The sequence below is a fragment of the Hemicordylus capensis genome, chromosome 6, assembly GCF_027244095.1.
Source record: "Hemicordylus capensis ecotype Gifberg chromosome 6, rHemCap1.1.pri, whole genome shotgun sequence".
Classification (NCBI taxonomy): domain Eukaryota; kingdom Metazoa; phylum Chordata; class Lepidosauria; order Squamata; family Cordylidae; genus Hemicordylus; species Hemicordylus capensis.
This window is the reverse complement of record NC_069662.1, coordinates 54,464,797-54,491,207: the sequence shown is the minus strand read 5'-3', so window position 1 is coordinate 54,491,207 and position 26,411 is coordinate 54,464,797. Positions and strand designations below refer to the sequence as shown.

The 26,411-nt window shown below is 43.1% G+C and overlaps 1 protein-coding gene across 6 annotated transcripts in view; it reads right to left on the bottom strand.

Moving 5' to 3' along the window:
- STRADA (STE20 related adaptor alpha) overlaps window positions 1-14,201 on the bottom strand; it is a 31,356-nt gene extending 17,155 nt beyond the window's left edge. The window contains exons 1-6 of one of the 6 annotated variants that reach the window (XM_053259039.1): window positions 13,658-13,910; window positions 11,649-11,736; window positions 9,105-9,162; window positions 5,444-5,472; window positions 3,122-3,178; window positions 1,288-1,390 (exon numbers count right to left, since the gene is read on the bottom strand). In XM_053259039.1, the coding sequence (XP_053115014.1) occupies window positions 1,288-1,390; window positions 3,122-3,178; window positions 5,444-5,472; window positions 9,105-9,162; window positions 11,649-11,736; window positions 13,658-13,668 (346 nt within the window). In that variant the 5' untranslated portion in view covers window positions 13,669-13,910. The other 5 variants (XM_053259040.1, XM_053259043.1, XM_053259041.1 and 2 more) reach the window with 5 other exon arrangements.
- Window positions 14,202-26,411: the final 12,210 nt, after the last annotated feature.

The following is a 26,411-nucleotide window of genomic DNA, read 5'->3' as shown; positions in this document are numbered from 1 at the left end:
GCTACAAATAAAGTTATATTCACATCTGAGTTATGCAACTGTAAAACCAGCTGCAGATTATTTAGGAAAAACACAATGGATAGAGCAGGCTAGATTTCAGAAGCAAGCATCAAGTTCAGTAAAGGCCTTAAAAAACATAAATCCAGATTCAATTTGCATCTCCACAGATGGTCAACCAAAGGAATGCAGACAAGTGTGATGTAACCACACAATGTGCATTACACAGGCTATCTTTTAAGAGCATTTAGAAACTGCAGCTGTTTCACAATGCAGGAGAGTTCTAACTGGGGCCATTTTGGGAGCATCTAACTTCTCTGTGGCTGTGTCTAAGCTTTAGAACTTCTTGTCCCAGGAAATCCTCATGCCCTCTTCCCTATCAATATTTCAGAAGCAGCCAAGGTCTCTATTTATTTTGGGTATTTAATCTGACTTGGGCGTTGTCTGACTCCCTGTGATTTAGTTGTTAACAGCTGTTTCCTATTGCATATGCTTTGCTGTTTTTGTAAAATATGTCTGGAGGAAATTTACAATGTTGCAGAGGGGCTTTGGTTTTGCAGCAGAGGGTCAGAAATGAAAAGAGGTCAAGGGGATAAGATAGCAACTACATTAAAGGTAAAGTGTGCCGTCAAGTTGATTTCAGTTCCTGGCGCCCCAAGAGCTCTGGTTTTCTTTGGTAGAATACAGGAGGGGTTTACCATTGTCTCTTCCCGCGCAGTGTGAGATAATGCCTTTCAGCATCTTCCTATATCACTGCTGCCTGATATAGTACCAGCAGAGATTCGGACCAGCAATCTTCTGCTTGTTAGTCAAGCATTTCCCCGCTGCACCACTTAATGTGGCTTAGCAACTACATTAGGACTGAGTAAAAGTAAATTGACAATGGTCCAACTCAGTATTCCCCCCAACTAGGCCACACTGCCTCCCTTCCCAACATAATCTAGAAGAGGGTGGGGAAGATGGCTTTTGATTGCCCAAGAAACAAAACATTTTTCTCAAGAGTCAGCAATTGTTCAACAGGATCAGAAGATACTATGAGAGATGGGGGTATCTGGTGGCTTGCACTTCATCTTTACCCACATACACATCCCAGCATCCCTCAGGGCTACACTAAATGTTTTGGTCATTTTATGGCTTAAAGGACATGCCTGGAAATAAAGTGACAATCAATATCACTGCTGTTAGATATCCCCCCAAGAAAGGATAATATTCTTCAGATTCAGAGAACAAGGATCAGTGCTTTCAAAGTGGGAAAGGTGATAGCATTTTTTCCTAGACTGGAAACATCACCTATTATGGTCAGTAACTCATAGCAACTACTGTCTGGCAGATAACTGCTCATGATGTCCCTTTTGGGGGAAGATGCTATTGATTCCGAGCTTGCTTCATTGGTCTGCAAAGAAAAAAGAAAAAGTCAAAACAAAAGACAAGAGAAGCTTTCCTGAATGATATTTCATCTACTCAAAGTGGCCAATGCATTTGGATAAAATAGTAAGTTGCTTGTGTCTGCTGCAGATGCTTCCTCTTCAAAACCTCATTTATGGAAAGGAATAAACTGTAGGTCGAGAGGTCAACAGTTACAGAATGCCAACCTAAAAATCTCCATCCTATGTTTGGCTGTATTTCTTGCTGAATCCGCACTCACTCAGCATTCTAAAATGTAAACAGATCTGCCAGTTTATTGTTATGGCCTCCTTTGCTATCCCTTTTGCTCATAACCAACTCCTTGAATTTACAACAAAACTGCAAGTCTGCCAATTTTTCAAATTTCATAATACAGCAAATCTCCACAAGCAAATTTGAAATCTGAATTCTGAATACAACCCAAGTTTGGCCCATGTTAGATTTTGTTTCTTTTGCCAAATTTGTTTCAGCTCTAATGTCCCAGAGTACAGAATGTCCTGGGGTCAACTCCCAATATCTCAGCTTAAAAAAAAAGGGGGGGGGGAATATTAGGAAGCAGGGCTGAGAAAGATTTCTGCCTGAAACCTTGGATAGTTGCTGCCAAAGCCAGTAATAGGCCAAATGGATCACATGTTCCCACCTTTGCTTCAAAAATGTAATGATAATTTTATTTCCTTTGCAACCTTCTTGAGAAACCTGTCCTTTTCTTCCTGCCTTTACTGTCTTTCCCTTGCTTGTAGAGCACACTGAGTGTGCTTTACAATTAATTATGATAAAAATAAAGAACCTGTGAAGAAAGTCAGGTATTGAAAAGGGGAAAAAATGAACAGATTGAGAAGTCTAACTTTGGAACAGTAACAGCTGTGTGCCTGGAACTCTTTAAGACAGAGATGGTTATATTAATAAAACAGTTCTAAAGATTTGCATTACACAGAAACAACAACTGTTATTTTTATGCCTGGTAAAAAAATTTGCTTCAGCAGAACAAAGCGTAACATATTTCCTCTTCCAAGATGTTAAGCTTTTTTCTATCTCTCCACGCAAAAACAGTTACTGCTGGAAAAGCTCTAGCCATGCAGAAGTACTCTACTGAAGGCTTGATGTTTTGCAAACAGGTAAAACACATCTTCAAATTAAAATGCTGCTTGTGAGGTACAGCACACAACAAGCCCCCCCCCAAAAGAAAAACAGCTGCCCATCCCAAGAGTTTCAACATAGGATCTCTTTTGGTGTAAATGGCAAAAATTTAAGAGACAGCTCTCTCTCTCTCATCCAGAACTTACTGCTTTTGTAAAGTGTGCCAGCCTCTAAAGGGATGGCTTTTTGGAGACTTTAGTTTAGCTGGACCTGTGTTTCAAAAAAATAGTTTGGAAAGGTCAATATACTTATTATTGGCCAAGGCCAGAAAAGCAAGCGAAATAGAAACAAACAGCTCAACGATTTGGCTAGCTACGGATGTGAAGTTCAGCCCCACTCCCCAATTCAGCTCTGTAGCACTCTTGGCCAAAGAAACTGTGCTGCTTTTTTTATCCTCTTCCTACCAAACAGCACACAGACCCTATGTGAGGTTTTCCCCTCTGCTCCACTTCCACTTTCTCTTTGGCACCTCATTTCTTCAGCTCAAAGCTTCTTTTACCAATTTATATAGTCAAATTTCTCCTTTGCCTTGCACTGCTTATTCTATTTCCTTTCATTGCCTACTTCATTGAAGTAACCTTACTTCAGCCATCATGAGTCTCTGTTTTTCCCCATTGAGATCCTCAGCCTTTGTGCCTACCTGTGGAGAATCAGACAAATATCAGGATTTATAAACTTTACTATGTTTTGTTTCGAACAGTCTGAGTGAGGCGTGGAAGCCAGTCAGATAGGCCTGCAGTGGAAACTATTACATTGTTGGGAGAGGTAAGTGAAGTGCTGTCTGAAACGTCCCTTAACTGAAGAGATTTTTGGCACAGAATAGTTAAATTTAGGAGACTGAAAAAATCAGTGAATGGGAATTGGCCTGGGAGCTAAATGAAAGCGGTCATTGGGTCAGAATTAGACTGGCTGGAGTCAATGGGAATGCAAAGCTGGAGGTGGGGGAGATGTGGCACAGGATCAGAAACAGCAAGCTGAAAGGTTTCTGAGGGAGGATCCTCGACAAAAGCTGAAGATTCAGCAACAAACAGGAAGCTGAAATTGCTAGGAGGCCAGCAAAAAAGTAAAGTAGAGGAAGGCAGTGGAACCTTAGGAAGCTGTGCTACCTGAGGCGAAGCACAGTTGGAGCATCTTGTGAAGAAGCCAGGAAGCAAAAAGTGGTTCCAGAAGAAAGAAAGCCTGTTTAAAGTGCATCACTGGTGGTTCAATGAGTAGAACTGGGACTGAGCCAGCCTAGAATGGAGGAACTGGCTACACCAGGAGGCAGAGGAAGGATTTTTCTTTGTGACTTAAATGTGGTAGCCTTAAGGGAAATCTGGACTCAGATTTGAGTAGTAACCAAACAAGATACACAAGCACTACATAATACAACTATCTACCTTTGTTTTATTTTTTCATTCAATAGTTAATCTGTATTTATTCTGTTATATCTTGTCTGACTGTTCATCCTTGCTTGCATGCTTACCTTACTGCTACGAGGGAAGTGCTCCAGGAGGGTGGTGTTCGCTTTTGGTTTTTGAGGGAACAGATGATGGCAAAGGGAAATTAAAGGGGAACTATTCTGGGTTTGGGGTTAAGAGCAGGTAAGGTCCTGTTTGGCCACCATCTGTCATACTGCTCAACCCTCTTCTTACCAACAGCATGTAACTTCCTCTGTCCCAGAAGTTTGTGTGATGCATTCTCTCATTGACCCTTCCTTGCCTCATGTCCTTTTCCTCAAACTTGGGCCTGTTCCATTTATACTGCTACAGCCTCTCAACATATGGGCTACTTTACCCACCAGTTCCATTTGCCATAGCTTCCACTTTTCCTGGGCTCTCTTCACAGTTCTCAACCTTTCTTCATTAAGCTCCTCCTACCCTGCTGAGGAGATTTTTCCCTAGCCAGAAGGATCTCTTGCTTCTTTCACAGAAGCTGGACATTTTGTCAAAGTCTCAGTTCCTAAGCATTTAAAACATTTGTGGACACTCCATGATATTACAGCAGCTCAACTAATGGTGGGGTGATAGAGATGGTTCAAATCCAGGCAGGAAGCAGTTTTACCCCTCTAAGTCAGCAAGCTGATCAGGCACCTGGAATTTTCCAGCTCTGGCCAGAATTGTGAGAAGTTCAGAGAGAATTACCTCTGGCAGGTAATGCCTCACTTGGATTATAATTCAAAATTTATAATTTGAATATTCCAAGACAACAGGGAATTACACATGTGTAGAATATTTCACAGTTGAAACATTCCAATTTGAAACAGGCCTTTTGAGTGTTTCGGGCTTGAAACAGAACAGCCTTCAAATAAAGAGCCTATTTTGTGCTCAGAACAGAACCCTGTTTCGATCTGAATGTTTTGACGTTCTGAGCGCCATTTTGGAGGGCTGTTTTCCCCTCTATAGGGAGGGAATGACTACTACAACTACTTCGTAGCATAGTGGTTAGAGTGTTGGACTAGGACCAACACTCTAGGGAAGACCAGAGTTTGAATTCCCATTCAACTATGAAACTCACTAGGTGACTCTGGGCCAGTCACTTCTCTCTCAGCCTAACCTACCTCACAGGGTTGTTGTGAGGATAAAAATAACCATGTACCTCTTCCTCAGAGGAAGAGCGAGATATAGATGTAAAAAATAAATAGATAAAGAAAACAAAACAAGTATTTTATCAGTTAAAAAAGAGAACTGAACAGAAAGAATATCTAATATGGGTACAGTCATTTGAAAAGACAGTGTCTGTGGCTAAGCGCCACATGCCACACACCAAAATCTACTTTCCACGGTGAAACCTTGTTCCCACGCATGTAAGCTGAAAATGTTTGATGTATAAATAAGGCAAAATGGAAAAAGTCAAAATGTACACAAGGAATAGAACAAATCTTCATGCAACAGGCCAAAGCACCATAGCCTAAGAAGTCACTTACTTTTCTCCGAGAGTCACCCGGAGGCTGCTCTGGAGTAAAGAAATCAATCATTCAACTGTTTTCTTGAAAAGATACTCATTAAGAACAAAACTGGAAGCAGTTCACTAATGAGATTTAAATACTCTCAAGAGGGCAATGTGTTTCCACCTGTATGTGCCACACAGATAGCCAATACTGGACAAAAACAGGTAACAATTTCTTGAAGGTTTAGAGGGATCTCATCTTTACATTATTAAATCCCACCTCAAGGTTTATCTGCATATAGTTACTGGTTGTGAGAGACTTCAAGCTGCATTTCCCCCACCCCACAAAGTGGCATAGCACCCACCTGCAAATTTTCAATTTTATATCACGTTGTGGTCTCTGAGGACTCTACGCATCAAGGTAGTACAACCATCCAGTGTTCCTTCTAACAGGGATTTCCAGATGTTGTTGACTACCAGAACTCCCAGAATCCCCATCTTCAATGGCTTTTGCTTGGGGATTCTGGAAGTTGTCGTCAACAACATCTGGGAATCCGTTAGAGGGAACACTGCTGCCATTCCTGCTACAGTCCAGCAAGAGGTGGATCTGGTGAAGGAAAATGTAACTCGGGGATTCTGTATGAGATAGTTTTATTTTTATAACTCCCAAGTAGTTTTGAATCTGTTTTTTATAAATCAATTACTGTTATGAGAGTGAAGAAACCGTAAAGAACTGACCATAAAACCAGTAGTGGAAAATAAACTGAGATGGCAGTAGTCTCAAACCATCAACAAAGCTCTACAAATCTAGATGATGGAAGATTAGATGCAGAAAATCAATGTGCTTTATCATCTCCAAACAATGATTATGTGGATCAGTTATCTATCTGAAGCAACTTAGAGTTAGTGTTAAGGAGAGTGGCTGAGTTGGTGGTCTTCATACTTAACCCAGACATGGAGACAGTCAAAAGGAAAGGCAGCAGGACAGACCACATAGGGCTCAAACGCCATGGATTAGTCAAAATGAAACAGAAAATATGCCATACTTGAATTTTGGAGACTTGGGACAGAGAAGACTTACTCGAGGCCCTTGTCAAATCACTACACAGACCTTGCCAAGTCACTTTTCAGTTGCATCAAGATCTGAGTCAAATACTCAGAAATTGAACATGTCATAGGAGCAACTCCTGTTTGGAAGTGCCCCATATCAAACTCTGCCTGCAAGTGCAAATATTACATAACTGAAAGAAAAATCTAGACTTCTCCTTGACTTGTTAACTTTCCACAGCAGAGAATCTGACATGAGGTACTTTCTAATAGAACATATGTAAAGGATTGTTTAAGTGGTACCCAAGGTATGGGTCTTCTGGAAAAAAATATGGATTGGAAAGTTTTTCCATGCAAATCTCTCCTATATTTTCATAAAATTTACATTAGGTTTTTTCCTAAAATGTTAGAATATAAATTTTCCTGATGCCCTAGATTGCAGTGTGATTTGGCATGTTATTTGACATATTTATACAACACACACACACAAAACTCTCCACCATACTGATTTTCCCCTCACTGGATTTCAAAAGTTTTTCCACTAGTCAAGTAGAATTTTTAGAAATGGAAAAAAATTCCACAGAAAAATTAGAAACTTGGTTTAAAAAAAATCACCTAACATGTCTGAGTGGTACTGGCCTACAGTGTTCCCTCTCTAGCAGGTATTTGCAGATGTTGTTGACTACAACTAACCCCTGCTAACTTGGCAAAAAGGCACCTTTTAATATGGTGATTCCCTTTATTTAGCAGGAGGAGAGTAACTGGCCCTATCCACCCCCAGTACAGTACCTCCATTGACTGTTGCTGGTGTCTATCTTATGGAGTTTTGTTTTTTAGATTGTGAGCCCTTTGGGGACAGGGATCCATCTTATTTGTTTGTTATTTCTCTGTGTAAACCACCCTGAGCCATTTTTGGAAGAGCGGTATAGAAATCAAATAACTAATAATAATAATAATAATAGCAACTCCAAAATCCCAACTGCAATGGCTTTTGCTTGGGGATTATGGAGTTGTAGTCAACAGTATCTAGGAATCCCTGTTAGAGGGAACACTGCTGGCCTACCTTAGGACAACTATATCACATTATCTCTCTCAACACTGGAATTGGCTCTAGGAACACCAAACACCTATTTAATTATAGTTCCTTCAAACGTGGCTACTGAAGTAGAATTTCTGGTGAATACCTATTCTGTTTTTGTGAACAGATAGTTTTGGAACTTTTCTCTTGAGACTGTGACACCCCCACACACTAGAAAGGACTTTTGTGATGTCACTGCCCAGATGCAGGATCACATATAGAATATACTAGATTGATATATTTATCTTTTTGGCAAGGAAAACTCTGCAATATTAAACTATGGGGAGGGGGGGAGCCACGGTGAAATAAATACCACTGACTGCACACAATCATCATCAAATTTTAAAGCCAGATAGCCACAAAGGTTCTAGCATTCTGCTGACCAGGAAGTCATTATCCCATCTCCAAGCAGAATATTAATAAAATGGGGTGTGTGTGTGTGTTAGACAGAAGGGTATGCAAGGCAAGCTGCTGAAATAGTAGTTCTTACTGGCAAAAATATGCTAAGTCTGGAACTTGCGTTCTAGACTGGTGTTGCATGGGTGGAACTGGGGTATTTGTTCAGCCTGTGGCACGTCTCCTGATGTGAAACCTCTGGCTCAGTCCATATATGTTGCAGGGAATAATGCAAAGCAATCTGCTCTCCTTGTGCAAGCAGACCAAGAGTGCAAAAGATTGAGCAACTGCAAGCATCCACTCAGCTATATGATCTTCTTGCGGGAAGAAATCTTTACATGTTGCACTAGCACAGGATTAACCGAATGTTAACAAGAATGTTTCAGGTCCAGAAAACCAAAAGGGTAGAGAGAGTAAGTTATAAGTTCACTCTTACAATGCATAATTAACTGTTTCGAGTAAGTTATTCAATTTTAGGATTTACTGGTCTTGAACAATCTTGGTTGTTGGTGACTATCCTTATGACACTCCACTGCATCCTCACTGCAGAGAAACTGCCAGAAAATTTCCATTCTTAGCTACCTTCTAATAAGCTCCATACTTTATATGAGATTCTGCACCTGAGTAGTGACACCTCTCTCTCTCTCTCTCATCATGATAACCTGCCTACATTCAAGTCATCTGCCAACTCATTCTTGAACATCAGGTTGCAGCTCTCAGCTCCTGCTCTGGTAATATCTCTGCACTGGAGCCATACCTGCCTGCCTCCTTCCTGTGACTTTATTCTTATGTTGCCCTTCCCCATAAGGACTAACATTCAAGGATTACAGCACTGGGACAAAATCCATTGGAAATACCTCCTGTGCAAGCCTAGTTGAAGTGAATGGAAAGGGTAAAATGAACATTGGAAGAGTTCCTAATGAATAATGCCACTCATTAAACTATGGACCCCAATTCATTCTGTGATGCTTCTGTGGAAGCAATTCTAAATTACACCCACAGATAACACTCCCATTTACTCCAAAGCAGGCCTATGCAATTTCTGTAGTTAAAATGATAAGTTTCAGAATTGCACTCTTTGTGCTGTTAAGTACCCAATTCATTTTCATTGCACTGAAAATCCTGAAACACACCAACAGTTGCAGCTAAAAATATCTGCTAAAGTGTAAGCACTTACCTCCAAACAGATCCAACTCCCTCAAGCCCTCAACAATGAACTTTTCAGACATCCACCGCTAAGAAAGAAATCCCAAGAACATGAGGCTTAATGAGAGATCACAGATCTTTTATTTTTCTTAACCAAATAAAGTCACCTGCATAGCTTAAAATACAGTAACAAAGAAATGTTTCAGACACAATGTCAAACCATGGCTTGGTGATGTGGGAACAAGCAGCAAGGAACCTCAGGTTCACGCGCTCCCTCCTCCCCAGCTTCAATCCTTCCTCAAAGCAAATCATCATTTGCTATTTCAACAGAACTGGCAAACTATGATTTACACTTGCATTGCAAACCAGGATCAAATCTCGGTTTCCAATTGTGGCTTCTAGTTCACAACCAACTAATATTTGCCTCAAGACAGAATCAGAGGGAGGGAATTGCTGTGCGCAAGTCCCAAAGGGACCACATGAGTCCAAGTCTCCTCACTGCTCAGTCATAGTTTGGCATTACATGTAAACCACCCCAGAGTCAATAGATGCAATCTGCAAACTGTTTCTGGAAAGCCTCTACATGCCCACTTCTTACATGGTAAGAAGTGATCATTTGCTTTGCATCAGTGGCTGGCTTCCTAACAAACTGAGTGTGCTTTGAGGGACTGTGGGGGTCATGACAGGAGCCCTTGCGCAACTTCCCCATTCCCCCTGTGTGTACAGGGGGGCACAGGGAGCACTTGGAAATCACCCGGTTAGTTCTTGGGGCTGATGGGCCCAGGGGCACAAGTCCAGAGAGCGAGAGTTAAACCAGAGGATCTGAGCTGCAGCCTAGCAAGGCCAGAGGCCGTCTGTGTCAAGTGTAAGACAGAGAAGCAAGGAGCACCCAGGAGTCAGGACAGGGAGAAACAACCATGATGAGAATGGGTCATGGTGCCATCCTTCCTATTCAGTTGTTGGCATAAAAGCGTCACATCAGAAGCTGGCAGAGCTAAATAAAACCTTGACAAACAGCCAGCGCCCACCTACATCTCATCCCTGGATGCACAAGTATGACCAACATGAATTCCTCTGATACAGAGTTCCCCACCTGGGGTGGTGATGATCCTGTCAACTCTACTTTATAAAACACCTCTCTAATGCAAAATCGTCCTCCCCACTAAATAATAATTAAAATAGATAGAAAGGGTAGGAACTATGAACCATTTTGCATAATACAAAATACTATAGGGGAGAGGGAGAGAACATGAACTGGATTTGGGTCTGGAACATCAGCCCCCAATGTGTGGGAGCACAGCCCCACCAAAGAGTGGCCATACTAAACTCCCATAGGGCTGATTATGCAAATGAAAACAAAAAGACATCAGCTGTCATCAAGGATGACTGACTGACTGACAGATAAAGGAAATGTGCAGAATGTTCTCTCTAGGACCCAGCAGCTGACTGTGGAACTTTTCCTGCTATGGCTAGGAACAGAGCTTTGCTGAGGAAGGAAGTGCAGATGAGCCAAGGTCAGAATCAGAGAACTACTGTGTGGGGGGCGGAGGGGGGGGAGATTAAGAGGAGGTAAGCTTTAGAGGTGAGCTGTAAGCTTCCAGTTCTACAATTCTATTAACATTCATATACTGAATGTGTCTTTTCACTACAGTTGACTGAGATCCCCTTTGAATGTAACTTTTAATTTAAATTGGACCCATTTACTGCCTGCCCTCACCTTCTGAAAGAGAGACGTGTTCTGGAATACTTGACTTAAGGCCCAAATCTTTGCCATGTACTGCATAGATCTGGGCAAACCATACTTTATTAAAATCAGTTCCCCATCTGTAAATTGAGTAATAATGACCCACTACACAGTGCTGCTATAAGAGTGAACACAGAGATTGTAATCTGTTTTAGATGAAAGCTGCCATATCAATGATAAACAGTAGTGCTGCTACAATAGTTAGTATATTTTGGTGGTTCATCAATAACATTAAAAAAAATTAAAGTACTAAGCTAATCAGAAGCTTTTCTGTTTCCAAGCTAGCCAGAACATGTCTATGTAAAGAAGCTGCAGGCCAGCCTTCTTTCCCAACTGACCAATTCCTGATCAATATTTGTGAACAGCAAATAAAATTGAGGACTGTTGGCCTTACAGAGGAGAAAATGGCCTGGACAGTCATTCAGAAATGTGCCCAGGTATTCCAGACATAGAGAGTTAAAACGAAGAGAGGCTTGTTGTTTAAACTTCATAGCATTGTGCACCTATAGGGGCTTCTTCTTGCAGATGGTGTTGAGCCCACTATCCACCTGAAAAGTTTTGGGCTGCAAAAAACGTTTTGCAGCCAATCACCTTATTGGCTTCAGTTAGATCCTACATGTATTTGCTCAAAAACAATGTACTGCTTAGAATTGAAATCAGTGCCCTGGTCCTAACTTGAGCTACCACTCCAACAGGCTGGGATGTCTTCTGAAAAGGAAACTTGAGTAAGTCAATAAGGCTTTATTCCATAAATCAAACTATGTGCCTGAAAGGAAAAGACATGCAGACAACAGTGCTCATAAATAATTCTTTAAAGTATCCGACACTCACCCTAATTCGTTCTGGTTTACTTACAAGGAAAGACATGGAATCCAGACTTGACAGTACTACTCCACAGGCATGAAATTTTAAAACTGCCCTGATAAGAAGAAGAAGAAAATATTTCAAGAAGCTGAAAACAAATGGACTGCTTGTACTCAAGTTCTTACCAACAGGAAAGCTACAGGGATTGGCAAAATAAAACACCAGTATCAGATGAGCCAGACCTAGTACTTCAAAAAAGGAGTCAAAATTGTACAATTGACAATTGTGCAATGGATCATTGATCAAGTAATATGTTTACATGCAAAAAGCACCAGATTCAAATGCTGCCTCAGTCACAAAGCTCATTGAGTAGTCTTAGAGAAGTCAAATTGTATCTGTTGACTTTAGTTACACTAATTATCATTTGTAACTTCACCCTTTTGAGCGAAGAACAATGCATCTGTACATTATCCAGGTCCCATACTAAGGGGTGGTGGTGGGAGGACTTGGGGGTTACTGCTTACTGAAAATATCAATTAAGTGTGCTGCAGCAGTGAAGAGGACAAAAATCTGTGTTGGGAAAGGGATTGAAAATACCACAGAACCATTATATAAAAATTGTTAGATATCCACATTGAACTAATGGAGAGCTAGCATAGTTGCTAGTATGACAAAGTGGCTAAAATGTCAGACCTGAGGCTGGGGAGGCCTGGACTGAAATCCTTGGGAGCCATGAAACTCCCAAGTACAAGTTACTGTCAGCTTTTTCTAACTTGCACAACTGTTGCAAGGGGAAAAAAATGGAATACCCCCAAACTCTTTTGTAGGAAGGGTAGGACAAGTGTGGGTGCCCCATTTCAAGGAGAATATGACAAAGCTCTAAAACAGGGGCGTAACAAGGCTGGAGTGGGCCCAGAGACAAAATTTTAAAATAGGCCCCTCGCTGATACACACACACACTTCACAATATATAATCATGTGATTTGCCTCCGGGGGGGGGCCTCGAGGCGTGGGGGCCCGCAGGCAGCCACCTCCCCTTGCCTAATAGTAGTTACACCCCTGCTCTAAAAGGTGAAGAAAACTCTGGTGATGTGGGTATGAAGAACCTTCTCTATGAGAAAAGTCAGAGTTTTGTTTTTTAGTTTTTTAAAGAAGTTGGCTAAAGGAGAGGAGACATGGCAGGTGTGTGTATTTATATAGTATTTAAGAGAACCTCACAAAGCAGTTTACATAAAAATATTAAGACAATGTTGATTTAAAGCTATTCAATAACAGAGGAGAAAAAAAAAATAGAAGTCAGTGAAAACTATAAATCCCAGTTAGGTGGAGAAGAAAAAAAGAGCAGAAAGAGGTCTTCATCTGATCTCAAAAGAGAACAAGAGTGGGGCAAGCAAGCTTCCCTGGGACAATATTCCAAAGACAAAGAGCCACAACAGAAAAGGCCCTATCCCAAATCATTGTTTACCATGCTTCATGTGATGGAGTGAGGGCAGAAGCACCTCAGATGATACCCAGTTAAGTTCGTGGGTTCATGTTTGTATAGACTTATCAATTATGTGGGAAACATAGGTAGAGAGAATCTCTCACACGTAATTAGACTTCAGGATTACCTAACGAAATTCACTAGCAATAGGTTCAGAACAGAAAGGAGAAACCCACAGCTGCGGTGGGATTGGGAATTCACTGCCCCAAGATGCGACAATGACTACTACCTAAGTTAGATGGCTTCAAAGGGGAGTTAGATTCAAACAGCTGTTAGGATCAACAGAAGGCGTCTCTATGCTATGAAGCAACAAGCAAGGCATGGCGACCACCCTCCTAGCCTGCAACTGAGCCGCTCAGTGTTGGGAACAGGCCACTCACTGGGCAAGCCCTGGTCTGAGCCAGGCGTACAGTTCTTGCGTTCTTCTCAGCTTAGTGGCTCCGGCAGCTGAGATTTCTCCAGCCCTAGTTTTATTTTATACCTACGTAGACGGATACAGGCAAAGGTTATATAATAAGAGACCCAGCAGAGCATAACAGGAGGACCCACGTACGCACACGACATAGCGACCTTCTCGGAGGCTCTCTGCGGATGGCACTGCTACCTCCCGGGTTCGAGGCGGAACAGACGCCGCAGGAGGCGTTTCAAAATAAAAAGCGAGGGTGGGGCGGAAGCGCGAATGGAGACGCCCAAAGAGAGGGGAGGGCGGGAGAGGGGAACACGAGGCCTTCCTCTCGTGTCCACGCCCCGGGAGGGAGAGGAGGAGCCGCCAAGGCGACCCAGGGGCCCCAGGCAGGCCAAGTCAGACTCACCCCCAGCCAAACGAGCTTATTCAAGGCCGGCTGGTTCCCTCGGCAACCCGGAGAGACGCTGCCTGCCTGCGTACGTGCGCGCGCCTCCTGGGCAACCCGAGGGGCGAAAGTGGGCGGGGCGTGACTGTCGCGACTCGCGGGACACTCCAGCTCCTCCCCTTTCGGTATCTGCTCCTTCGCTCTGCACGAGGCACCCGCAATAATCACTCTCCCTTCTTTCGAGTATTGAGGGGAGGGAAAAGAGCGAGAGACGCCGTGAACGCTGCTGCCTCAACCCCGCCCACCAAAAGAAGGGCTCCGAGCTAGGAAATATCTAGAGTTACTATTCCGTTGTCTGAGGACGGAACTTCCTGGATTCTTTTGAATCGTTTCCCCCACCCCTGCTTTCACTGGGCTGAAGTGAGAGTTGCCTGTAGGAAATGGGGAAGACACCCGCGATTTTAGAGTAACTGTGATAGGTCAATGGCATTTGTATTTTCTCACTCAGGCTATTATCGAGTTTATTCATTATATGTAGCCATAGGATCAAATACAAACAGTATAATCGATAGAATCACGTGTAGAGGTGCTGCGGCTGCACACAAATCAACCCCTTACAGTCTCGAACGTTTGCTTGTGTCTACGTTAAGGCTGCTAAGGGCAAATGACGCAACGCACTGATTAATACCAGCATCCTCCTGATCTGGTAATAAAACAAGTTGTTGAGGCAGCAGCAAACGTCGTTCCTCATCATTCGCTAATGGATGGGAACACAATCTTATCAAGATATTTTTCTCTTATTGATGTAGATAAAAGGCAATGAGAGAGGCAGTAGTGATCAGGGGCCTGGAGCACCTTCCTCATGAGGCAAGGCTACAGCATTTGGGGCTTTTTAGTTTGGAAAAGACGCAAGTTCGGGGAGACATAATATAGGTGTATAAAATTATGCATGGAGTGTAGCAGAATTCCCCAGCCCAAGCTCAAGTGAAGGATGTCACCAGCAGTTGAGAAAAGCAGATTTATTGTCGACAATTAGATCTCGGTGAAAATAGATTTCAAAGCCCGAGATAGCAGATTACATTTCAGTTCCAGATTTTATACTCATAATAATTACATTCAGTGCATACAATCTTCATTGGTCAGCATCACTTTACTGTCATATTACAAATATTATAATTATTGCAATGGGATACATTCCTCTAGTACAATGGAGCATTTCTACTCTACACATGATAAGCAAAACTATCTCTTGTCCAGCTGTGCCCTTGAAACTGTTAGTTTGCAGACTTGGCTATCAGGGAAAGAGGCCTCCTTTCACATTCCAGCCAGGTCAGCAAATTTATGATTTTACAACTTGCAATTAGGCAAGGCAACTTACAAACCCTATTAACCATTTCTTGACCAAGGCAAACCTGTGTTCTGCCTCAGGAGTACAGAACATGGACAGAGATACATTTTTCACCCTCTCACAACTCTAGGACTCAGGCTCATCCCTTGAAATAAGGCCAGGAAATGTAGGACCTACGAAGAGTCTCCCCCCACCCACCCAGAACCTATTGTGTGACCTATTGAATTATCTGCCACAAGATGTGGTAGCAGCCAATGGTCTTGATAGCATTGTTCAGATAAATTCATGGAGGACAGGTCTATCAATGGCTACTAGTTGGGCCACCTCCAGCCTATTTTGATTTCTTTATTTTACATTTTATGTTGCTCTTCCTCCAAGGAGCCCAGAGCGGTGTACTACATACTTAAGTTTCTCCTCACAACAACCCTGTGAATTAGGTTAGGCTGAGAGAGAAGTGACTGGCCCAGAGTCACCCAGCAAGTATGGCTGAATGGGGATTCAAACTCAGAACTCCCAGGTCCTAGTCCAGCAATCTAACTACTACTCCATGCTGGCTCTCCTATGAGCCATGATGCCTCTAAATGGAGAGCAACAGCAGGAGAGAAGGCATGCTCTCAACTCTTGCCTGTGGGTTCCCCAGAGGCATCTGGTGGGCCACTTTGTGAAAGAGAGGTTGGATTTGATAGGCCTTGGGCTTGATCCAGCAGGGCTGTTCTTGTGTTCTGATGAAGTTGCAACCGTTATCCAGAGGGAAGACTAGTAAGCAGTTGTCCAAGTTCATCACTACTTGTTCCTGAAAATCAAAAATAAAGCAATCTTTTTGGCTCAGAAGATATAAGAATGCTTCTCTGCCCCCACCCCCACTACTCACAATTCAATATTGACTACAGTCTAGAAGAAATACAACTGGGAAGATTAAAAGCAATTATTTTCACCAAATGCTGTGCTTAACCTCCTAAGTGTGCTGAGTACTACTTACTTTTTCTTCACATAACCTAATCCTTGTGTTTCTGCAGAATTAAATTAGCTGCTGCTTGTTGTTTTCACATTGTTTGTCATTGTCTGCACTCTATATTAAACCATCCTGTAAACCATGATGCACAAATCTCTTTCAACTATAAACTTAAATGGTACGGTGATCTGCCCCCCAAAGCGGGCAGGTAATAACAAGTCAAACATTATTCTATTTAAATATTGGCTGCTTGTTTGGAGACTAGATATATTCCCAGGCAAGCCAGGAAGACAAGACTTGGTCCAATTGATGTTTTCTTTTTCTACTCCCCTTAATAAAGGATCTAGCTAATGTGCCTTAATGTTCTTTCCAATTGGCTGTGCAACTCTAGAGCTAATAGTCTGCCTATTATATTGACTGGTGTCATGAGGGAAGATATAAAGGTAAAGTATGCCGTCAAGTAGATTTCGACCCCTGATGCCCACAGAGCCCTGTGGTTTTCTTTGGTAAAATACGGGAGGGGTTTACCATTGCCTCCTCTTGTGCAGTATATACTGAATGTTTAATTTCTTCCCAGTCTGGCTTCCAGCCTGGATAAGGGTTGGAAACTGCCGTGGTCACCCTGGAGCTTTCCCCCCGAATCTCCTTCGGAAGGCAGGCTGTGTGTTCTCACTACAGCCGGATTCCCACCAAGGTCAGTTCGATATCTTTGGAAGCACCCCACACACAAATTGGGCTTTTCCTGCTGGATTTCAGCTCATTCTGGTTTATTTCTGAGTTTTTTAAATGCTGGTTTTCAGCAAAGTTTCCTGGACTGGAAAATCCACTGCAAAGCACTGACATCAGTCTTTACATTTACACAATGAGGGCAAGTCACACCTATTGAATGCAAAAACAAAGCTGCCTAGCAGCCTTCCACCCGGAGGCAAAGAGTTGAAAACCCAGTAACCCAGTTTTCAGGCTTTTTGCTCTTTAAAAATTTTTGGAGGGAGGGAGATTGGGGAGGAGGATTTGCAGGCTTTTGCAGAAATGAGCATTTCCTTGCATGCCATCCAAGCTGGAATGGGGCTGCCCAAGCAGAGGTGATGCTGCAGGAGGGCTGACACATGCTGGGGACGTGTGTGTGTTGGGGTCATGACGGGGGGGGGGGGGGGAGAATAGAAAGCCAAGGCTGTCTGATCCACAAACCAATCTGGCAGTCCACAAACAGGCAGTCTGATCCACAAACCAATCAGGGGCAAACCATTGGGCAAACAGGTTCAAAGAACCCAGGCCGCCACCCTCAGGGGCCACACCTCAGGGCCCCAGAAATGCCCCCCATGTCTGATGTTATTTTGCTCCCAAAAGGGGCCGTGTGGCCCCATTTTGGACCGAAACCAGCCTGCGCTTTGTTGGCAACATGGCTAGAGTGACTCTCCCTGCCTTTAAAGGCAGGGAGAGTCACTCCAGCCCACACTGTCCAACACAGTTCAATTTGGCCGATCTCCTTCCCAAATGGGGTCACTCAGCCCTACTTGGGAGGGAGACCATTTCCCCACATCAGATGTCAAGACACGGGGGCATGGCTAGCTGGCCCCCTGTGCCTGACATCAGACGCGGGGCCAGGGGGCCACGGCAACAGCCGTACACGTGCCGGTGCCAGCTTCCCTCTGCCATTGAAACCAATTAAGCAGAAGTGTTTGTGTGTGGACTTCAACAGAGTCAGATCACAGAGGGTACTTTAGTTACTAAACCCTTGGGGGAAAGTGAGGCATGGTATCCTGCTTTCTCTAGGAAGCCATTGGCCACAAGGAAAACACAGCTGTGTGTGAACCTACCCAAAATAAAACTCGCAGTACAGAGGGGAAGGGCTGCTTCCCTAATCCTATGAGTTTCATTCCAAGTGGCTTCCCCCATTGGATAGTCCGAGAGCTGGAAGTACTGTGCAGGAAAACTCCTGGTGGGTGAGCTATGCTGGGAGATAGACAGAGGGAGTGTGACTCTGTTGATTCTCTTGGACCTTTCAGCCGCTTTCGATACCATTGACCATAGTATCCTTGTGGGTCGTCTCTCCAGGTTGGGATTTTGGAGCACTATTATGGCACAGTCGGGAAATGACTTGAGTAGCGAGCCAGAGGTTGCCAGTTTGAATCCCAGACAATGGGAAACACCTATATCGGGCAGCAGCGATATAGGAAGATGCTGAAAAGTATCATCTCATACTGCATGGGAGGAGGCAATGGTAAACCCCTCCTGTATCTGCCAAAGACAACCACAGGGCTCTGTGGTTGCCAGGAGTCGACACCGACTCGATGGCACACTTCACCTTTAATACCCTCTTACCTGGAGAGTTGTACTCAGACGGTGCTGTGGGACACATTTACATCCCTTGGTCTTTGGGGTGCCAGAGGGATCTATTCTTAACATCTACAGATGCTTGACATGCCGTGGTAACATCCAGATTGGGCTACTGCAATGTGTTCTACATGGGGCTGCCCATGAAGACTGCTCAGAAGCTTCAGCTGGTCCAGAGTGCTGCTGCAAGGATACTCGTGGGCCCATGTTGCTTCATGAATGCCACACCCATCCTGTGACAGCTTCATTGGTTACCAGTCCACTTCTGGGCTAGATTCGAGGAGCTCGTCTTGACCTTTAAAGCACTACATGGCTTACAGCTGGGGTACCTGTTGGATAGCATTCGCCCATATGAACCTGCCAGGGGCCTCTGCTCGGCATCTTAGGTGCTGCCACTAACCAAGATCTGGTTAGTGGGAACTACAGACAGGGCCTTTTCAGTTGTGGCACCTTGGCTTTGAAAGGCCCTCACTGAAGAGTGTCATGCTCCCTTCATCAGTGTTTTTAAAAAACAATTTAAAACATATTTTAAAAATGGCTTTAAAAAGTTTTATCTGCTGCTAATATCTGGTAGGTTCTTTAGTTTGTATAATCCTCAGTTTTTAACTTTTTATTTGAAACTTTTTTAAAAATTGCAATTTTAAATGTGGTGTTAGCCTGGTCTTTTAACTTGTTTAACCTTATTCGTCTTTTACTTTACATTGTATCTATTTTATTAATATTGTGAGCCGCCCCGAACAGCAGACTGGAGGGGTGGGGTATAAATATTTTAAATAAGAGGTGCTGCATTTAGATCTGCCCACACACACACTCATCAACAGACACTTTCTCCTTGTCCCGTTTGAGAAGCAAACTGTGGGGAGGAAAAGATGCACTCTATGTGTTCAAAAGCACTTGCCCAATCCAGCATGTGTATTGTATAGGTTTTCAAGCATGAAAGTGTGTAGATAAAAATGTGTGTAGATAAAAATGTGGATCTAGCTGCACATATGCATCCAAACTGTGGTGCTTATGCATTTTGCTTTGGAATAGCTAAATGTATCTTTTGACACAAACCCCTACTGGGGCTATTAGTTATGACATGTGAGCACAGGTGGATTAGAGCCATTGTCTGTTACAATGTGAGCCATGTGGCCATTTTACTGGAATCATCTACAGGTTTCCTTTTCCAGACATTGTCTTAAATGTGATTGTGAGTTGCCATGCTGAAAAAGATCACAGGCCCATCTTACTTGAAATCCTTTAATAGAAGATGATGGGTTCTGAATCTTGGGCCTTATGCATACAAAGCAGGGCTACAGCTACATCTGGAGGGATCAGGAGACAAAGACGTGCTTTTGAAAGTTCTAGATAGCACAGAACTTCAAATCCCAGTGCTGTTACTGTGACCTCAGGACAGAAAACTGAAATATTAACGTAAGGATTAATATTTAAGGATTAAATGGCTCAAATGTTGCCATTCTGGGGGGGTACTATTTATTTAACTAATAATTGTGTAACTATGCAACACCCTGCCTTAAAATTCAGTATTACATTGATGTAATCTGGTGTGGGCAGCATCCTCACTGTTGGGAATGCATCATTTGGGTAGCAGAGCAATTACAAGGTTTGTCTAGTCGATGACTGAAATAAAGTTTCCTTCCAACTACAAGCCACACTTCTGTAGAGGTACTGATCCAATATCTAAGGTTACTTGGGTACCAGGTGCTAAAAAGTTATTATTTTGAAGTCAGAGATAAGAATGAGTAGTTCAAACTCTCTTTTTCTATAAAACATGTTTGCAAACAACTGGATAATGACAGGTCAGTTTTCTTGCAATGTGAAATGGTTTCTTTTCTTACAGTATTGAAAAAAGGTTTGTGAACCCTCTAGGATTGTATGTTAGCAAAATTATTATTCAAAACATGATTAGATCCTAAGCTAAACCCTGATAAGAGACAAAGGCAACCCCATTGAATAAGTAACTCAGGCAAAAAGGATATATTTTGAATCTATACTCAACAGAAAGATTCAACAACAAACGTCCTTGTGTGAAAAAGTATGTGAACCCTTCATTCAGTAGCTGATGGCACCTCCTTGAGCAGCAGTAACTGCAGCTAAACGTGTGATCAGTCTCGCGCATCACACATCAGTCTCGCACATTGGAGGAATCTTGGACCATTCTTCTATACAAAATGGTTTAAGCTTTGTGACATTTGAGGGCTTCTTTGCACCACCTTTTTTTGCAGGAAAGCAGCCCCCAAACCATGATGCCTCCATCACCATGCTTCTTAATAAAATTGAGATTGATGTATAACACCCGGACAAATTACACTTTGCAGAGCAAAATTAATGCACTCAAATCGAATGTAATCTCGGGAATGATTTGTGTTTTGCTTGGCTTACCACTAAAGGTACCACATACTTTTTTGTTTTGTTTTGCAAATTCAATTTTTATTGATTTTAACAATAGCAATATTATCATTCATTAAAAATACACACATAAAAGGTGGACTTCGCGCTCACATTTCTTTGTGAATCAACAACTATAAAATTTACCCTTGCTATGATAATAATTCAAAACATAAGTTCAAACCCTTACAAACATAATTAATCTAACCAACCTGCGATTTATACTAAATTTCAAACCCTGCTGTCAAGTCCATAGTAGGTAAGTAATTCTTTAGATACAACAAAAATGGTTTCCAATCTTCTTTAAAACATTCCAAGTTTTGATCTCTTAATAGTGCTGTAAGTTTTGCCATCTCCGCATATTCCAAAATTTTTAACAGCCAGTCTTCTTTTGAAGGCAATTCACTAGACTTCCATTTCTGTGCATATATAATTCTAGCCGCCGTGGAGGCATACATAAAAAATGTTAAATTGGTTGTAGAAATTGCACCTTGTGTTATTCCCAGCAGGAACGATTCTGGCTTCTTAGGAAATGTCATTTTAAATATTTTCTTTAATTCATTATATATCATATCCCAATAGGCTTTAGCCTTCCCACAGGTCCACCACATATGAAAAAATGTGCCTTCAAAATGTCCACACTTCCAGCATTTGTTTGAAACATTTTTATACATTAATGCCAATTTTTTTGGTGTCAGATACCATCTATACATCATTTTATAATAATTTTCTTTGATAGCATAACATGCAGTAAATTTTAAATCATTTCCCCATAACTTTTCCCAGGCTGCCATTTCTATATTATGCCCCGCATCTTGAGCCCATTTTATCATAGTCGTTTTAACCACTTCGTCTCTTGTTTCCTCCAAAAGCAACAGTTTATACATTTTAGAAACTAATTTTTCATCATTTTGACATAATTTCTTCTCAAAATTTGAAGTCTGGTCCTCAAATCCGACTTTAAGGTCCTTCTTATACATCTCATTTAACCGATGATACTGAAACCAATCTCTAACCAAATCTTGTATTTCAGTTAAGCTTTTTAACTTACAATCCTTTTCCTGAAAATGTAACAAATCCCTATAGGTACCCCAGCACATTTGCATATTTACTTCTTTACGTGATAAGGCTTCAATCGGAGATACCGATAATGGAGTTTTAGGTTCAAACCAATTTTTGTATTTTAACCACACCCTCATTAAACTCCTTCTCACATAGTGGTTCAAAAAATCTTTATGTATTTTACTTTTTTCATACCACAAATACGCATGCCAACCAAACCTTCTGTCAAATCCTTCTAAATCAAGAATTCTAGGATTTCTTAGCGTTATCCATTCTTTTAACCAAGTCAAACAAACAGCATCAAAATACAACCTTAAGTCTGGCAAGTTAAGACCACCTCTTTCCTTTGCATCTGTTAGATTCTTAAAATTAATTCTTGGTCTTTTCCCCTGCCAGGTACCACATACTTATTTGATGAAAATTGAGAAGATGTTTCTTACCTTCATATGCTTGCCTTCACACTGCAAAAGCTCCCCCTCAAAAAGGGAGGCTTTAACCTACCACACTGCAGGTATTAACATAATGTCTTTTTGCCTTTTTGACTGCCCACTGAAATAATTGGACGTTGGATAAAACTCTGAACACTACTAGCTGGGCTGGGTGCAGAGCATCTGCGCCTCTGCTGGCCTGCTTCTCCCCCTGCCCGGCTGTGGTTTCTCTCCGGCTTTCAAGCCAGCCCGTCCCCTCCTCCTGCCTGCCGCCTCCTCATTTGTTCCCATCCTTGTTGCTAGTTCGGCAGCTGCTTCCAAACTCTTGCAAGAGCTGCCATGCATGGGATTAGCGCCATGTATGCCTAGGAGAAATCAATATATAGAAGCCTGTCTAGGCATGCCTTGAGAGGCAATAGCTAGCACCTCTTAGAAGAGATCTGGCCCTAACAAGGAGCCTGGTGGAGAAGAGAACGTAAGTACATATCCCTCCTTCGTTTCCCTCATATTCTTGGGAAAGGCTGTTTGGACAGTTAAATAGTTGACCATTACAGCTGAGACCTATCCTAATAAACTATCTAATAAATGGACAATAAGCTCCCTAAATACTGTAAACAGCCAACAAAAACAGTATGAAGATAGAAGGTCAGCAGGGGAAGGGGCACTTCCCAGTGTATTGCACAGAGTGCCACATGTATGACTATTTGCCCCATGGGCAGAAGTCATGGGTGTGTGCTCGGTGCAAGGAGCTCCTGGCTCTCAGGGAACAAATCCGTTCCCTTGAGACCAAGGTGGCGGATCTGGAGAAGCTCAGAGAGATGGAGAGGCATGCGGACGAGACTTTCAGGGATGTGATAGAGGCATCCCACTCCAGGGCTGGTAGCTCCTCTGCTGTCAGGGAGAATAAAGGTCTTGGGCAAGGAGGACATCGGTCTGAGGAAGAGGGAAATGCTCCTTTAGAAGGGACCCCTTCCGTGGATGATGAGCCCATATCCTCTCGCACAGGGGATACTCCTCTGAGGGGTGGGTGCCTCCTTGTAGTGGGTGATTCGATCATTAGAGGTATAGAGAGATGGGTTTGTGACCCGCGTGTTGATCGCACGGTGACTTGCCTGCCTGGTGAGAAGGTTGCGGACATTACGCAGCGTCTAGACAGGCTCCTAGGCAGTGCTGGGGAGGAGACAGCTGTCGTGGTGCATGTCGGCACCAACGATGTGGGGAAATGCAGTCGGGAGGTCCTGGAAGCCAAATTTAGGCTGATAGGTAGCATTTTGAAGTCCAGGACCTCCAAGGTAGCATTCTCAGAAATGCTACCTATTCCACGCGCAGGTACAGTGAGACAGGCGGAGCTGACGGGTTTGAATGCGTGGATGAGACGTTGGTGCCAGGTGGAGGGGTTTAGATTTGTTAGGCACTGGGACACATTTTGGGGCAAGCAAGGCCTGTACAAAAGGGACGGGCTGTACTTGAACCAAGATGGAACCTGACTGCTGGTGCTTAAAATCAAAAAGGTTGCAGAGCAGCTTTTAAAATGACACCTGGGGAACAGCCGATGGGAGCTGGGCAGTATCCCGTTTGGCAAAAGCCATCCTTTAAAGTGTGAGGCTGCAAAGAATTCAGATAAAACTAATGGGGACAGAGCAGAACCACATAAAGAGCAGACAGAAGCCTGTGCCAGCAGATCAGAGTCCAAAGAAAAGCATACTTCAGGGGAGAGATTCAGTGTATTGGTGCTTATATGCCAATGCCAGAAGCCTCCGAGCCAAGATGGGTGAGCTGGAGTGCTTGGTTATTAACGCAGAAATAGATATAGTGGACATAACAGAAACATGGTGGAACAGTGAGAACCAGTGGGACACAGTTATCCCTGGGTATAAACTCTACAGAAAGGACAGGGAGGGGCGCCTTGGAGGTGGAATAGCACTGTATGTTAAAGAAGGAAAAGAATCTAACAAGCTAGAAAACTTAGGTGGACTGGAGTCCTCCACAGAAACCCTGTGGGTGACTATACAAGGCCGGAAAGGGAACGTGCTGCTGGGGATGTGCTACCGCCCTCCGGATCATAATGCCGACAGTGACTGGGAGTTGCAGGAGGAAATTAGGGAGGCGTCAAGGAGAGGCAGGGCTGTAATTATGGGTGATTTCAATTACCCACACATAGACTGGGTAAACTCACAGTCAGGTCAGGACAAAGAGGTCAAATTTCTAGATACACTAAATGACTGTGCCCTAGAACAGTTGGTCATGGAACAAACCAGAGAGAAGGCGACCTTGGATCTAATTCTGAGTGACACCCAGGACCTGGTGTGTGACGTCTGTGTCATCGACCCTTTAGGGAACAGTGACCATAGTGCCATCAAATTCAGCATACATGCGGGGAGAGAATAACCAAGGATGTCTAACACAGACATTTTGAATTTCAGAAGAGGAAACTTCTCCAAAATGAGGAGTATGGTGAAAAGAAAGCTGAGGGGGAAATCAGGAGAGTCACTTCGCTCCAGAGTGCATGGAGTTTACTCAAAACCACAATACTAGAAGCCCAGTTAGATTGTAACCCCAAAAGGAGGAAAGGTACCACTAAGTCCAGGAGGATGCCAGCATGGCTAACGGGTACCCTCAAGGAAGCCATAAAAGGGAAGAAGACTTCCTTCCAAAATTGGAAGGCCTGTCCAAATGAAGAGAACAGAAAGGAACACAAACTCTGGCAAAAGAAATGCAAGGTGACAATAAGGGAGGCAAAAAGAGAGTTTGAGGAACATTTAGCCAAAAGTATCAAGGGGAATAACAAAAACTTCTTTAAGTACATCAGAAGCAGGAAAGCTGCCAGGGAGGCAGTTGGACCATTGGACAATGAGGGAGTGAAAGGGATTATTAAGGAGGATATGGAGGTTGCAGAGAAGCTGAATGAGTTCTTTGCATCTGTCTTCATGGCAGAGGATACTGAGCATATACCTGTTCCTGAACCAGGCTTTTTAGGGATGGAGGCTAGAGAGCTGAGTCAGCTAGAAGTGACAAGAGATGATGTTCTAAACTGTCTGGAAAAGCTAACAGACCACCAGGGCCGGATGGCATCCATCCAAGAGTCCTCAAAGAACTCAAATGTGAAATTGCCAACCTCCTTGCTAAAATATTTAACTTATCCCTGAAATCGGGGTCTGTACCAGAGGCCTGGAGAGTAGCAAATGTAACACCGATTTTCAAAAAGGGACCCAGGGGCGATCCGGGAAATTACAGGCTGATTAGCCTAACGTTCGTTCCAGGCAAATTGATGGAAAGCATCCTCAAGGATAAAATTGTAAAGCACCTAGAAGAACAGGCCCTGCTGGGAGTGAGCCAGCATGGCTTCCGCAAAGGTAAATCTTGCCTCACCAACCTTTTGGACTTCTTTGAGAGTGTCAACGAGTGTGTGGATCAAGGTGATCCAGTTGACATAGTCTACCTGGACTTCCAAAAAGCTTTTGACAAAGTTCCTCATCAAAGACTCCTGAGGAAACTTAGTGGTTATGGGATAAGGGGACAAGTACATGTGTGGATTGCTAACTCGTTAAAAGACAGGAAACAGAGGGTAGGTATATGGAGAGTTTTCACAATGGAGGGAAGTAAGAAGTGGGGTCCCTCAGGGATCTGTACTGGAACCGGTGCTTTTTAATTTATTCATAAATGATCTAGAAGCAGGGGTAAGCAGCGATGTGGCCAAATTTGCAGATGATACCAAACTCTTCCGGGTAGTGAAATCCAAAACGGATTGTGAGCAGCTCCAAAAGGATCTCTCCAAACTGGGGGAGTGGGCAACAAAATGGCAAATGCAGTTCAATGTTAGCAAGTGTAAAGTGATGCACTTTGGATCACATTGGAGAGAGAGAGATTCTTTTCCCTCTCACACAACACTAGAAGCAGGGGTCACTCCATGAATTTGATTGCCAGGACGTCTAGGACCAACCAACGGAAGTACTTTTTCACACAACGCGTGATCCACTTGTGGACCTCTCTGCCACAGGATG